Consider the following 15459-nt stretch of genomic DNA (forward strand, 5'->3'; position numbering starts at 1 on the left):
TTCCCCAACCGAGGCACAAAATACATAAAATCATGAACCTTTTTCTCTGCAAAGTGAGAAAGACAAAGGCCAAGCGCACAAAGAGGAGAGAAGCTGAGATGATGAGACAAACTTAATGAACTTGTTCCTGGATCAATAAGATGAGTGGGGGAGTGAGAACAATTGAGACTGGTGGGAGGACACCTTTGAGTTTCTACTCAGTAAAGCACCCTCTACGTTACCTGAACATTGTCTGGACATTGACGATGGTCTTGGCATCTGCCATGTAGTCTTCCTCAGCACTCATAGTGCTCTCCTTGTCCACAACAACCAAGTTGTCAGCATAGATGATACCACACTGCAGCAGGTTGTCCAAGCTGTCCCATTTAGAAAGCAGCAGTGATTATTAGGTTATGACATGTTAGAAAACGGTAAATATAAGAGTAATATAGTAAATACAACCCCAACTCCAAAAAAGTTGGAATCATGTAAAATTTAAGAACAGAATTCAATGACTTGCAAATCTAATAAACCCACATTGTATTCACTAAAGAATATATAAAACATATAAAACAAATGTGTGAACTGAGACATTTTCCTATTTCATGAAAAATATTAGTCAAGTTTGAATTTGAAGAAAGCAACACCTTTCAAAAAAGGTTGAATGAGAGGAACAGCTGGAAGAACATTTTGCAACTAATTAGGTTAACTGGCAACAGATCGGTAACATGATTTGATATATATTTAAAAAAAGAGCATTGTGGAATAGTAAAGGGTAGAGGTTCACTAATCTGCAAAAAACAGTGCTTATAAATTTAGGAAATATTTCATAATAATGTTTCTCAATATGTTCCTGTGAATATCCCATCATCTATAGTACATAATATCATCAAAACAGCAAAAATTAATAATGGATGTTCGTGGTCTTTGGACACTCAGGCGGCTGTCATGGAGATGCCTGCATGGCCTCAGGAACACTTTCAGAAATCTTTGTCTGTTAAAATAGTTAAACCAGGTTAAACCTCTGTGATGCAAACATGGATGCTGTGTCCTCTGAACTAAAGAGCAGAGGGACCATCCGGCTTGTTATCAGAGCTCCATTCAAAAATATGCACGTCTCTATGTAGTGTGGTGCACATTAGTGCACATGCAATTGTCAGCATGCATCTCCTTAATGCTACTATCAATGCAGAATGTTACATACAGGTTTTACAGGCTACACAGAGTTACATAGAGTTTTACAGACTGAGCAGATGCTACATAGAGGTAAACACGGCCCTGTTCCAGCATTTTTGAGATGTGTTGCTCCCATCAAATTCAAATTGAGATGATTTTTTTATGGCACATTTCTCTCATTTTAATGTTGTCTCTTTTTTATTGTGAATAAAATATTTGTTTATGAGCTTTGCAAATCAATGCACAATTATTTACATTCCACACAGAGTCTCAATTTTTTGGGATTTGATGTGGAACGTGAGCCAACTCCTCAGTTAGGCAGAAATTGGATTTAAACAAATCCAAGTTTACCAAAATGTCCAAATCTGCATCGACCAAGGAGGTGAGGAGTTTACTAAGTGGATTTTTATGCATGAATAAATTATAACGGGCTGGACTGCAAAATCAAGTTTTAGATAGAGGTTAGTGGTTACTAAATACATTTATTTTTTGTCAGAATTGACGTGCACTACCAAGCACATTCAACATACCCAGGATATATTTCTGTTGTCTGGCTTCCCCTACATCTAACATCAAGAACTAGGCAAAGTAGTCGCATGAAAGGTTTTATCAACTCGATAGATTAAACTGGGGTTTAACCATCTAGTTATTCGTATGTTCACATGAGACGACCGGCACTGGCAGCATCTGACAGGCCTGACCGTCTGATGGATGAGGCTACTGGTAGCAAAGTGGCTGATATTACAAAGGAAGATAAAACTATAATTTTGGAAGTTAAACACACAATGCTGGCTGAAAGCAACACAGCTGCAGCAGACAAATTAGTGGATAGTCAGCACTTTAGGACATGGAGGAAGCTGAGATTCTTACTGTTATTTCATTAAATAATATGTAGATGTGCATAGTATAGTTTGAGTTTTTATTCTTTTAGCTGCAGCACCATGGTGATTAATGAAAAGAAAGAAATCTAAAAACAGAAGTCGAATGTGGTTATAAACAATTTGATACAAGTTCAAGAAACAGGTCTCCTGTTTTTTTTATAAATTTACGTTTTTAGAATAATTATTGGAAAACTGTTTACAGTCAACATTTAAAAACTTAAGTTGCTTCTAAGAATATTTTCCAGTGAGCTGATTGGTCAGTTGGCGGGACTTTCATGCCTGTTGCTCTCGTCTCGAGTACAACCTGCCCTGAAGCAGGTTACCATGGTGATGCACACCAGTAAGAGGTGAACTACCTTCATGAAACTGAAAACCAGGGTTACAAATCCAGCTTCGTAGTACACGCCTTTGGTTTACGGGACTGAATAAACGCAGCACATCTTCAACTGCATGTTTTCCACTTGTTTTTTTTCCATGACTCAGCTAAAATAATCATATTTGCAGAACTAAAAGTTAGGTTTCAATGTACAGTTGTCTCCATAAAGCTATTATTTTTGTTAATGTTTAAACTATAATTCTATGGTGACTCCCTCTTTACGTTGTTCATTCATTTTTGTTTGCAAAGCAGCCATTTTTTCTTGACAGCTTAATTACACATTAGTGAAGTTTTTAAATCACTAGGTTCAAACTAACTACCACTTGCTTTCCCTGCTTCAGTCAAACACTGAGTGCTTGCTTTGTTCCAGCTCAAAAATCTGCAAGTAACAGCTGCAAGATGCACGTTTGAACGTCACTGACAAGCACCTTTGTCTTCTTCCTCAGGTAACACAGAAAAGATTAAAAGGATTAAAAAATTAATTATATAGTTTGCAATCAAACTGCTACATTTGAAGAAACTTTTCAAATGTGCCTATAAAACACAAAATCACATCAGCAGGAGTTGTTTTTATCATCCCAATGATCTTTCAGTGGAGCAAATGTGTTCAAGAGCCATTAAAGATTACAGTGCATTTAAGTTGTTGTGTAACTGTGATGTCTATGATGTCCTGGAGCTGTACTTCTGCTGGCTGGATGAAAAATTATTTCATACATTAAGCTAGGTAATTAACCAAGTGTGTTTTTTTTAATAATATAAACACTTACTTATCAATTGTGCCGGCCATGAAGTAAACCATTGGAAAGCAGCAAATGGCCTCTAAGAAATGGTTGTCTGGCCTGCGGGAAACGGGAAACATGAATTGAGCATCCCACACTAATTATCTTTGTAAACCCCAGTGACAGATTACAAAACTGTACAAGTAATTTCCTGAAATTTGCCTGTTGATGAGGGCAGGAAAGATTTGTTTGAATTCATTATGGATTAAGAGAGAAATAAAATGTTCAATGCATTTGGAGGATTTATAAAAAACTGCCTGACATTTAAATTCCCGAGGGGGCCACTTTGTTTTCCTGGCCCTGTGTTTTTGTCGTTCATCTGTTTCAGCAAACTGCAGAAATGAGGTCAAAGTTAATGAAGCCCGCAGTGGGCTAGAGCAGAAAAAATGGACCACTGCAACATGCATGCACAAAAATATATATGCCCTAACATACAAACACTGCAGACGTCTATGAATAATGCAAAAAAACCCATAATTTGCTACCTGTAACATCTGAAACTGCTAAAATAATGATCCTATAGAGAAGTCCATGCACCGCAATAATGATAAACCAGTCTCATCAACACCGTGCAGTAACACTGACATCCATGTAACAAAGAGAGGGCCTCCTTCATTGGTTATATCATCATCAATTATTCTTAAAAAGCACACAAAAAAAACACGTTTTATAAGACTTTCAAATTCTTGTGATATTTAAAAGCTTTAGGCTTTCGCATCACTGTCAGGAAATCTAATAAACGCTGGTCTGGATGTGTTGGATGTTAGACTGAACAGTCTTACGGGTAGTCCAGTAGCAGCACTATGGGGTTGAGTTCTTTTCTGGGCCGATAATAAGCCCGCAGAGGGACGATGAAGTTGTAGAGGCCATTTCCGGCCGTCTCTGCAGACACTATAATCAGCTTATTCTTGAAGCCGTATGCCTTGGCATCCTCGAAGCTGTTATGTGTGCAGCCCTGGAGGGAGACAGACAATTCAACAGAAATTTAGTCAAGGTCTAGTATTCCTGTGCGCTTAGGAAACAAACCACAGGGCAGTTACTTACCACGACGATAAAACAGATGTTTAAAAAAAGCGTTGATTTTGTACTGTGAGTTTTCATTGAGTCTTACCTTGTCGAGGCGAAGGCAGCAGAACGGAGCTTTCTGTGGTAGGAGGTGGCACAGGGTTGGAGAGCTGCCGATGTAGGGGGAGTTGGGGGGATAGCCCTTCACAAAGCTTGTGGAAAAGAAACAGAAAAAAAAAACACTTAAACACTCAAAGAACTCACCTTTAAAGCTTTAAAGAAGTATCAGGCAAATATCAGCCTAACATTTTAGGATATTATGCGACTGTTAATTTTTAACTTTATTTAAGGGGATTCTGAAGAGGCTTCTACTGTTACAAAATGTCTCTAAGCATCACCGACTCTCTCTTCCTTCTTTCATCACTACTTTATAATATAAACTAAGTGAATTATCACCAGTTTAATGTTTCTTCTTTTCAGTTTATTATTAGATTCTGCAGCTGCTTTACTATAATTACATTATAATGTTTGTACGCCTGAAGGACTAATTCAATTACAAAGTTTATTTATTTTTAATCAAGTCTTGATTGTGTGTCCGTTTGGTTCTGTGCTCCTTGATTTGTAATGGGTCAGCTGCAATTACCTAATGAGTTTCACGATGCCCTCTAGTTTGCCAATAAAAGAAATTCCAGGTGATCATAGATGTAAACCTACTGATCACCACACGATGGCACTGTGGGACCTTGAATTTTCTTCTATGCGGCACTGACAAATCTTAAAAAAGAAAAACTACTGAAGCGTCAACGGGTGCAGTAATGGAGGCACACAGGTCAGAAGGACCATGTTAGGTCCACCTTTATGAAACTCACCATTGTCTGGGTCTAACAGCTGTTGGATTTTATAGGCTGAGGGATCAGTACATAATCTATCCTGAACTTATCTCACTTTTAAGAAACCGCATAGACGGAGAAAATAAAGCACATGGGCCTTGGCCTACATCTGACGTGCTAAAACCCTTTCAGGGTGACTGCCTGGCTAACTGATGAATGAGCGCTAAGAGCAGCAATCAATACAGAGACACCATACAAGAACCTCACTTGAAAAAAAAAGTGCTATCCTCACTGACATGATGTACACATTCATCACTAGTACTTCACATCTAATGGCATCACGACACACTGATTACATGCCTATTTCAAACTCATCCATCTTTGATCCTACAACAGCTGAGAGACAAAGAGGAGAAGGGGAGGTGAGATCAATCAAGCACAGAGCGAAGGATACCATGGGCACATTTCAGTTAAAAAAAAATACTTACTCTGAACCTACAGAACCTTCCTCATCTGATTGGTTGGTCTCATCCTCTGACTGGTCACTGAGGAGGTCGCAGGGCAGGATGGAGGAGGAGTCAGCGATTTCCAGAACGGGGGCGATGCTCGGTCGGCGGCTTCCAGCTCCGTTCTCTGTTGGGAGGGCGAGTTTGCTGGTTTCCTCAGGAGGATCGGGATGCTGCAGGTCAATGGCTACGGTGCCTGGAAATCATGTTGGGTTATATTATCACAACTGTAAAGCTATACAGAAATAGCTTTATGTATATATTGAGACTTTTCATTATCTTGGCCTGTAATATTCCTACTACTCTCTTGAGTCTCAGCAGTTTGACCTTGAGGAGAAAATGTATTGCTTTCTGAAGCACAAAGCTACCATCTACCATGAAAAGCATGCATATAGTAATGACTTAGCATATCTGTCAGTAAATATATCCCTATGATGTATGATATACATCATATCATAAATATGAAAAATGGATAGATCAGTTATATAAAGCACAATTGTTTCCAACTAGTTAGGATGCTGTAACGAAAATAGGTAATTAAAACAGAACGCAAATATTGACATTTGGGTTATTCAAAGCTTGTGTTTATTAAAAAATGCACAAAGAGAACAAATTGCTCAATTAAAAAAGGTTAATATTTGCCAACTGTTCTTACTTAAAGCACCCTAACTTATTTGGATACAGAGTTGTACAAGATATGTGGCAAAGATATATGCACAATATCAGATTTGATATATGTACTATACATATATCATTCTGCTGAAACATTTTTAGGCTAAGTGTGAGGTGTTATTGTGCAAATGATTCCAAATAAAATGTGTGAATAATAGAAAATTGATGCCTCATGCACAAACTTACCAAATGAAGTGGCCTGATCAACTTTCACAGGTTAAAAAAAAAGCACAACACAACAATGTCAGCCAACAAAGTAAAAAAAAAATCATGCTTAACAGTCAGTGAAAGCATAAAGCATCAGCAAGGCAGCCACCACTAAGCATTCAGAAAGGCCCAGTGTGAGTGCAATTTAGAGTAAACCACCGACAAAGCATCCATTTTCTCTTCTTCTATGGAAACCCTTTCAGCCATCAGATAGTGAGCCTACTAAGCACACAAACAGAACCCTCCCATCTTCCTATTTTCTCTGCTTTCTTTATCAGCTGCGCTTTTATGTCAACATAATTTATTCCTGCCTGTGGCTTTCAGTCTTACCCATGCTGGCGATGATGCTGTGCACAGGTAGCCTTGAGGGGGCGTCGTAGAGCCCGGAGACAGGCAGGCCCTTGTGCTTCTCCTCTTGCTTGAAGATGAAAGCAGAGTTCTCTTCCTTGGTGATGTTGATGTAGTAGCAGGTATCAGTAGCAGCCATGATGTGGCGAGGTCCGGGGTTCAGGAGGATGCTTTTGTTGTCCTCTCTTTTAACTCCAATCAAACACACGCCATACCTGACGATTGAAATCAAAATGACACAAACATGTTTTTTGCTCTCAGAGATGTTACTCTAATGTGAAAGGATCTTACTCTACTGAGCTAGAAGAAAATGTACTAACTTCTTGTGGGCGTGGAAGGAAGCATAGGTGAAACTCTTTCCGTCGTACTCCCCAAAAAACTTGCTGTCACACAAGCGGATGTGGTAGACCTCGTTTCCAGAGCAGCGTCCATATGTCCTCTGCCACTGCTCCGGTGATAACTGCCCCTCCCTGAATTTGTATTAACAGAACAATTCATTCTGATGTTTCGTGTCCCATAGACTTTTTGCTAGTTTTAAAATACATGCTACATTCTTACTATATTTTAGACTGTGATCTTAAACTCTGGCGCAGAACCAATTTGAATGTCAGAGAAAGAAGACATTTAAATCAAATCACACTTTATTTGTCTCTCGGTACTGATAAATCAAACCTTTCATGACCTTTTCTGACTCTGTTTTCCCCAGCCTCCTCAACTGTAGTCACAAACAATATCAGGACACAACAGGCTTTAAGGTCATTGACGTAAGACAGATTGTGCACATCATAATTATATTTGAAATCTGGCACAAATTAAGTCCTCTGTCATCTTGTCTAAGCCACAAACTGGGGCCAGTTTCCATAATGGAAATGAAAATGGATGTGTGTCTCCTGCGGACTGAACAGAATGTGAAAGAAAAACAGCCAGATTTATGGCCTGACAAGAAAAAAGTGTAATGTTCACTGACTCGACAGTGACAAGTCGGGGCAGTGGTGACAGTAGAGTAGTGAGATTGTACCGAGTGCAGTCTGTGTAACTGTAAAGACTGTGTGCAGAACACACAGTCCTCCTCCTCTCAAATTAATCCCAAAGAGAGATTTAATCTCTCCACAAATATTCAACTCTTTAGTCAAAGCGAAGATTAGAAATTTTACTGAATAGAAACCTTTCAGAGAAGCTGAGTTGCTATGTAGGCAGAAACAAAGACATTTGTTGAGTAAATTCTTAAGGAGTAAAAATATGGTTCCAAAAACAATGTCCACAGGATACAACAAACTATGTCTTCTAGAGCAATTACAGAACTCACAGACACTTAAAAAACTACACAAGGCTTCCATTACTTGTTTCCTTAAGTATAATACTACCCATACATGCAGATTTAGGCTACGTCCACACGTACACGGGTATTTTCCGTTTTAAAAAATAATCCCGTCCACACGTAAAGGCAGAAATGAAGGAAAACGCTGGTAGGAACATGCCAAAGCAACAGGTGGCGATATATTCCTAACCGTGTAGAAATGTTGGCCAATCAGAAGTCTAGAAGCCTCGGTGGGAAATAGTAAACAAAGCTGGGGCATAGAAGCAGAACCGAGTCGTATGTGCGGAGGGACAGTAACTGTGTGTGTATATGTAAGCATTTAAACACTGCAGAGAGTACAATTAACAGTAACAGTATTGTAGAAATTCATTTCACCGAAACAATAACGTGGCGCACAGTGTGACGTCAAAAAATGCGCACACCTTTGACGCTGCGTTTTCTGCGTTTTTCTCGTCCACACGTAAATGCAAAAACTGAGTTTTCAAAAATATCCACCCTGGCTGGAGATTTTAAAAATCTCAGTTTTCAGTGCCCAAAAACGCCATTTACGTGTGGACGAAAGGTGCAAACGCATAGAAAAATCTGCGTTTTCAAAAATACCCGGGTACATGTGGACATAGCCTTAGTTTAACTGCCAAATAATTGTTACTTTATCTGGGTAATTTGTCTTACAGTAACACATACTTACTGGAAAAATACCAAATATGGTTGGTTTAGTGTAGGAAAATGAAAAGAAGCAGGTGTTGAAATTAGACTTTATCCAAAGGAACCAAAAACGTCCTCCTGTTAGCAGGACTGGAAAATCTAGTCTAATACCAGGTAAGCTAAAATATTGCTTTTCCCCAAAATAATCAGGCAGCAGTGCTAACCACTGCATCATTGTGCTGCACTAATAAGTAAATTAAATGTATTTTTAAAAAATTAAAAAAAAAAAGAAAAGGGGAAAGAATAATAACTGCAAATAAATGTTGGTGGATACTCACTGTCCTCTGGAGGTGTGAACCAACAGCGTAATTAAAGTGGACGTGGCTGGACACACACAGTTGAGTGCCAACATAGCGTACTTGAACTCCTCTTCACAAACTACATGATCTGATTGAAAAGGAATAATTGCAAAAACCTTTTATATTAAGAAAAAGTCTGGCCTGTGTCTCAACAACATGCCAAATTACTGTTTTTCAGAAGCTATGAATTCTTTGCACACTCACCAGCAAACTTAACATGAAATTTATTTTCTGGTTTGAGAATCTGTACGTAGAGAGGGCAGTTTGGAGCAAAGTCTTTTGCAGCCCATGCCCTCAAAATAGTCTGGTGATCCTGTGAGGGAGCAAAATTGTGTTATTTCACTTGTCCAGTGGCTCATTTTCATCTACAACTTCCCTGGCAAATATCAAAGGGAAGTAGGGTGTAAAGGGAAACTGCTTATTTGAAATAATCATTATGATGACACGGTTTAGGATGAGACTCACAGCTGCAGTTCGGTCGACTTCGTTCCTGCTGCTCAGGATGAAGCAGGCCTCAGCATCGTCCATCCTGACAGATTGGAAGAGACACACAAAGAGAGATAGAAAGGCAGGAAAGAGGTCATTCAACCAGGTGTGAAACACCTCATTTTAACAGATCAGTGCATTAAATTAAAGCCAGGCATAGATGAGTGTTAATATGCCATTGCAAAGGCTCAAAAGGTTAAAAGCCCAATTCATCTCTGAAAACACTACCGTATCAGAATGCAGTGCTTCCACCTCACCCTTCCTAGCATCCTCTTCTGTCACACCAACCCTCTGCATGTTCTCGACAGAGGTTAGTCATTTGAAGGTAACCTGGCTGTGTGGTCACATATCGGTGCGTATGAAATGACACAGCACCTGAACAGCTGCACATTAAAGAGGGCATCTTGGAAAAGAGGAGTGAACTTCTGGACAAACTTAAGACTTTTCAAAGAAAAGGATATAGGGCTGTAATTCAACATCTGCAGCCGAGCTACGAATGCTGCGGTTGTGCAGTAATGGGTTCGATTGACGAAAACAAAACTGACAGGTCACAATCTCTCTCGCTGCTTCTGTGCAGAGTTTGCTCTTTGAAGTGAGGAGATGATCGATGTGGAGTAAAACTGCATTACACTGAAGTGAAAGCAGAGGCCAGCCAAGCTGATTTGTAAGTATCTCACCCTCTAACTGCACTTCAATGGCTTTGCATTGCCAGTTGAGAAGCAACACTTTAAATTACATTCCAAGTCGTATCCAGAAAATAAAAAAGAACAAAACTAATCAGATTCAGCTCTACTGAAATCTGAACCTTTCAGAAAGATAACACAAAGAGCTTTGTTTTTAGGTGTTGGTCTTAATATGTGCATGTTATGCGTTTACTCACTTGGCCCTCATCAGGTCCTGGTCTTTGAGAGCAGATCCTTGCAAGTAGATAACCCTCTGGGACCACAGGGGGATCTGGAGAATTCGACGAACTTGAATGTCTATCTCTGTCGGGCACAAAATCACCACATAATAGTCCTAGAGAAAGAGAGAAAAAAACAAGAAAATTAAAATCTACAAAAAACCCCAAAAAGAAACATGAAATACAAAAACCCTGGATAAATCTATGAAAAGTGAGTCAGTCAGTCCAAAGTGTATATATAATAAAGCCATGCAAAACATTTACTTTCATCCTACAAAGCGTTACAGCCCCTTGAAGTACACAGACATGAGCTGACCTTTGATTTTTTTTTCCCAGCATTTTTAAACCCTCATAAATTCATTAGTACAGGAGAAAGTAACATACATTTTTCATGACTGATGAACACATTTTAGCTCTGACAACTGCAACCAAATCAACTTTACACCCATTCCAATGTCAAGATCCACAGGCAAAGTGCTCTTTTTTCCTTGATACCAAATGTTGAGGGAAAAAAAATGATATAAAACAAAAAAGCTGCAACTTTTTCACAGTAAAACGTCCACTAAAGTACAAAAATATTATAATATAAAAAGTTATAATATAAACCAGTACCTTAGTGGCGTGGTAGCTTATCCAGCTCAATATTCATCAAAGTGCACAGCTTATTGTGTTACTGTGTTGTGCTGTATGTGTGAAGTACAGTGACAGTGAAGTTTTCTTGTCATTGGTCAGCTGTACTGGACCAATTAATAACAATTAAAATCCACTGAGAGTGACAAATATGACCTTGAGCACAGTTTAGGTGAAGACCTATTAGGATATCATTGCAGAGGTTTCACTAAGTTCTACCAAATACTGCAGGAGGAGTAGTGATTCCTCTGACTTATGAAAACAATACATACAGTTCATCTGTCCTTCGACGGGCTGAGCGAAAAATCAGCTGATTCTTAGGCTGGCAAGTTGAAAGGTTTTGCCTTATTTTATATTGAATAGTCACTGTGTACTACTGACTTAGCTAATTACACAACCAGTCTCATGTCTCATGATTAAAGCATGCAATAGAAATATAGAAGATATAGTGGAAACAGTGGAAATAAGCAAAAATAGCAGCATATTAACATATCATTTGGTCTTTTCATTGTACCTGTAATCTGGGATGAGCGTAGAACTCGTTGAGGAAATCCATCAGCAGGTCTATCTTCAGCGAGCTGACACACAGCACCACGTGCTTCTCTGTCTGTGCCCGATGTCGACTATAGTTACCCCCCAACTTCTGGCTCTCCATCCACAGGTATGCTAGTTCTTCAAACTGACACAATGACAGCAAAGGTGGAGTGATGTCAAAAGCAGCACGGATGAAATAAATAATAAAAAAGACATAGATTTGCTGTCTGGACACAGATGGAGTGAAAACTACTAGTGGAATAATTTGGCAGCAGCGGGAGTTCATCTCCAGAAACTTTTTGAGACATGTGAAGGGATGAAATATAAATAACACAGTATATATGTGGGCTAATGATGCTGCAAATGTGAGCCAGGATTTTGACTGGCACTTGCAAACTTCTCCTGCAGCCAAAAAAATGTCACAGAAGCGAAGGACCAAATTAGACTTTTACGAGCTGCAGGCCAGCTTGAAAATGTCATTTAATATCTGATGATACCCACACAAAGGTCATCACTGAATGCGGAATATTAAAGAATTCCTTGTGATTAAACAGACCTAACACGAGGCTTACAACAAACCGCAACCCTTCACTGCACTTTGCAGTGAAAATCGCTGGTTTTTAATTTAGCACAGAGTCGGTACCTGTAGCGGCAGCACCACCAGGGCAACACAGATGAGAATGACCACCAGCAGCTGGGAGGGCCAGATTTGTGGCGTGACGTCCCCGTAGCCCACGGTGGAGAAAGTAACGATGCAGAAATAGAACGAGTCAAATAAGGTCAAGTTCTTCCCAGCTCTCTCTAGATGCTGGATCCCACAAGCCCTGCATAAAAACGAGGAATCGTACAATGACACCAGACAAATGTCCTACGGGTAAAGATAATTAAAATATAACATATGAAAGGGGATATATTCTACTAAGGCAATCTCTTTCACTATGGTAATATAGTCATGTCTAGACTGGATATTACAATTCAATTTGACCAAGAACAAAGGCCCAAAGGTCAGCCCAACGTGGGCTTCTCCTCAGTATGGCATTTAAAGTGACACCATGATTGTTCTGTCAGTTTCCCCTGACTGCTCATTAGGTGTTTTTTTCTTGTTTTGAATAAGTTGGACAAAGGCTGGGGCTGGGGGAAAGTGAATCAGAGCTATGCTGTCAGAAATAACACAACTTTGATTAAATTCACTGTTTTAAAACAAGAAAATCAATTAATAATAAAGAAAACAAGGTTATCAATACAATAAGTATTTGTAGGTCTGTTTACTCTGACGCTGATCATCAGTGCATTTTTATAAGCATTTCTTTTTCCAACAACAGTAGCAAATATGTATCTCTTTCATGGATACTACCTCTTAAAAAACATTAACCTTTGCCAATAACCAACCGTAGCTCACAAGGCCTGCTTTCGACAGATCTTTGAATAGCTACATGTTTTGCTTTTTACAGTTTTCGTTTCCACAACATATATTGCTTCTACCGGATAATTAGCCATGCAGACCACCAACTGTGAGACGATGTTTTTGGGGTCATGTGGTACAAGGTTCAGAGAACAGATTTTGCCCCAGCGGTCAGAGATGCACTTCAGTGACTAACAGCGAGAACAGAGGCTGACTCACCCGGTGAAAACCAGACACAGTAAGGTGCAGATGAGGATGAACACCTGGTTAAACATGGCAGAGTGGGTCCTTTGAATGGCACGATGGAAATCATTCTGGACACAAGAAAAGAGGTTTTTAAATGGGCAGATCTACTCTCCTGTGCAAAAACCGTTTAATGCATTAGTCATACCGCTGTCTGAGAAATACGACACATTTTCCACTTGTGATAGCAAAAACAAACAATTTCTCAAGGACAAGTGGACCAAAATATATTTGCAAAACAAAGTATTAAAAGGGCATCTGCATCACACGAACAAATTCCTTCCAAACCAAATTAAAATCATTTCATTTAATTAATCAAAGCTCAGATCTCTTACGTAACTGTAGTCCATTATTTTACTAACACACAAACTACACCAAAACGAGTGCCCTTTCCTCTTTGGAAGAATTTTTTTATACTCCTATATTAGCATACTGTCCATCTTCCAACGTGGCAGCTCACGACTCATTTTCACTTGCACCTTGTTAGCATGTTCTGCCTGCCACCACCCCCCTGGCCACAGATTCAACCATCTGCCACCTACCGTTCTTGGCATGTAGCTCCTACTCTGTCTCATCTGAATCACAGCGAGAGCACACACTGCACCAGGTGGATCCAATGGAATTGCTTTGAATTTCATGTACCTGTTAAACCCTTCTGGGTAACACTAATACTACAACACCAGATTTCTGTGAACTCTGTGTTTTATTAAACTCGCCGTGCCCACACTTGTACTTTTTGCTTTGGCTCGACTTGCTCTTGATATTGGGTAGTACTGCTTTACTTGCAACTTTAAACAATATACACTCATTATCCAGTTTGTTAGGTACACCTTGCTTGTACTGGGTTGAAACCTCTGTGCCCTCAGAACTACCTTTATTCTTTACGAAATAGATTCCACAATGTGTTTGAAATATTCCTCAGAGATTTTTGTCCATCATGACACGATGGCAACTCATAGTTGCTGCAGATTTGTTGGCTCCACATCCATGATGGCAATCTCTGGGAACTATGGAGGCCATTTGAGTACAATGAGCTTATTGTGATGTTCAAGAAACCAGTTGGAGATTATTTGAGCTTTGTGACATGGTGTGGCATCCTGCTGGAAACAGCCATAGGAAGATGGGTATATGGTAGTCATAAAGGAATCACGTGATGAGCAATAGGTGATAAGGGGCCCAAAGTGTGCAAAAAAGTCTTTCCCACACCATTACACCACCAGCAGCAGCTTGAACCACTAATATTGACACTCAGACTTAGTAATGTTTCTTCCAGTCTTCTTTTACTCAGTTTTGTAGCTTCAGCAGCCTCAGTTCCCTCGGTGTGGCACCTGGTGTGGTTTTCGGCTGCAGTAGCTTGTCTTCTTCAAAGTTAGTTTTGCTCAAAGATGCTCTTCTGCATCCGTTGGTTGTAGCAAGTGGCTGATTGAGTTACTGCTGCCTTACTAACTGCTCAAGCAGTCTGATAATTCTCCTATGACCTCTGGTATCAACAGGGCATTTACACCCTGAGCACTAATGCTCACTGGATATTTTCACTTTTTTGGACTATTTTCTGTAAACTGTAGAGGTGGTTGTGTGGGAAAATCCTAGTAGATCAGCAGTTTCTGAAATACTTCAGCTTCTCTGACACCAAAAACTCAACATTCAAAAATCACTAACATTAACTTTTTTACCCTTTTTGATGCTTGGTTTGACCTTCAGCAGGTCATCTTGACCATGTCTATATGCTTAGGTGCATTCAGTTACCTACCCTGTGTGATTGGCTGATTAGAAATTTGTATAAATGAGAAAGTGAACAGGTATTTCTAATAAAGTGGACCAATGAGTGTAGGGCCAAAATAACTGCTGTTCACTAGCCTCAAGAACATGCAGTCAATTCCAAAAGAAAGAAAAAGTGCTTGCTTCTTCCTTATGCAAGCTTCTGGTGAGAAAACACAGTATGTGTGAAAGCCTACTGCAGCGTGAATATGAAAGTCTGCTGTTTGATTAAAAAAAACATGTGTTTTGTTTTCTCCTAAATACATCAGCTGAACATGAATAACATGGCTAGAGTGAGCTTTGTAGCCAGCTAATTAGACAGCAGGCTAATTTATCAAAGTAACCATTGTTACTGCTAATAATGTTACACAGATAAATGTAGCTTCAAAAAGATATGTTGTTTTGTGCACATATCAGTGTCGAC

General features: G+C 39.4%; 1 protein-coding gene across 16 annotated transcripts in view; it reads right to left on the bottom strand.

The window, feature by feature from the left end:
* kcnt1b (potassium sodium-activated channel subfamily T member 1b) overlaps positions 1–15459 on the bottom strand; it is a 73577-nt gene that overhangs the window by 18232 nt on the left and 39886 nt on the right. For 11 of the 16 annotated variants that reach the window (XR_015719863.1, XM_087849339.1, XM_087849332.1 and 8 more), the window contains 15 exons: positions 13254–13348; positions 12276–12456; positions 11613–11777; positions 10448–10584; positions 9547–9610; positions 9286–9394; positions 9061–9169; positions 7080–7229; positions 6742–6974; positions 6391–6411; positions 5515–5728; positions 4303–4408; positions 3974–4146; positions 3180–3251; positions 222–356 (listed from right to left, as the gene is read on the bottom strand). Coding sequence is in view for 15 of the 16 variants with exons in the window: in XM_087849339.1 (XP_087705465.1) it covers positions 222–356; positions 3180–3251; positions 3974–4146; positions 4303–4408; positions 5515–5728; positions 6391–6411; positions 6742–6974; positions 7080–7229; positions 9061–9169; positions 9286–9394; positions 9547–9610; positions 10448–10584; positions 11613–11777; positions 12276–12456; positions 13254–13348 (1964 nt within the window). In the remaining variant the exon portion in view is untranslated. The remainder of the gene's footprint in view (positions 1–221; positions 357–3179; positions 3252–3973; positions 4147–4302; positions 4409–5514; positions 5729–6390; positions 6412–6741; positions 6975–7079; positions 7230–9060; positions 9170–9285; positions 9395–9546; positions 9611–10447; positions 10585–11612; positions 11778–12275; positions 12457–13253; positions 13349–15459) is intronic. The other 5 variants (XM_087849330.1, XM_006803844.3, XM_006803842.3 and 2 more) reach the window with 1 other exon arrangement.

The sequence above is a fragment of the Neolamprologus brichardi genome, chromosome 12 (assembly GCF_056152115.1).
Source record: "Neolamprologus brichardi isolate AB-2024 chromosome 12, ASM5615211v1, whole genome shotgun sequence".
In the NCBI taxonomy this organism is placed as follows: Eukaryota; Metazoa; Chordata; class Actinopteri; order Cichliformes; family Cichlidae; genus Neolamprologus; species Neolamprologus brichardi.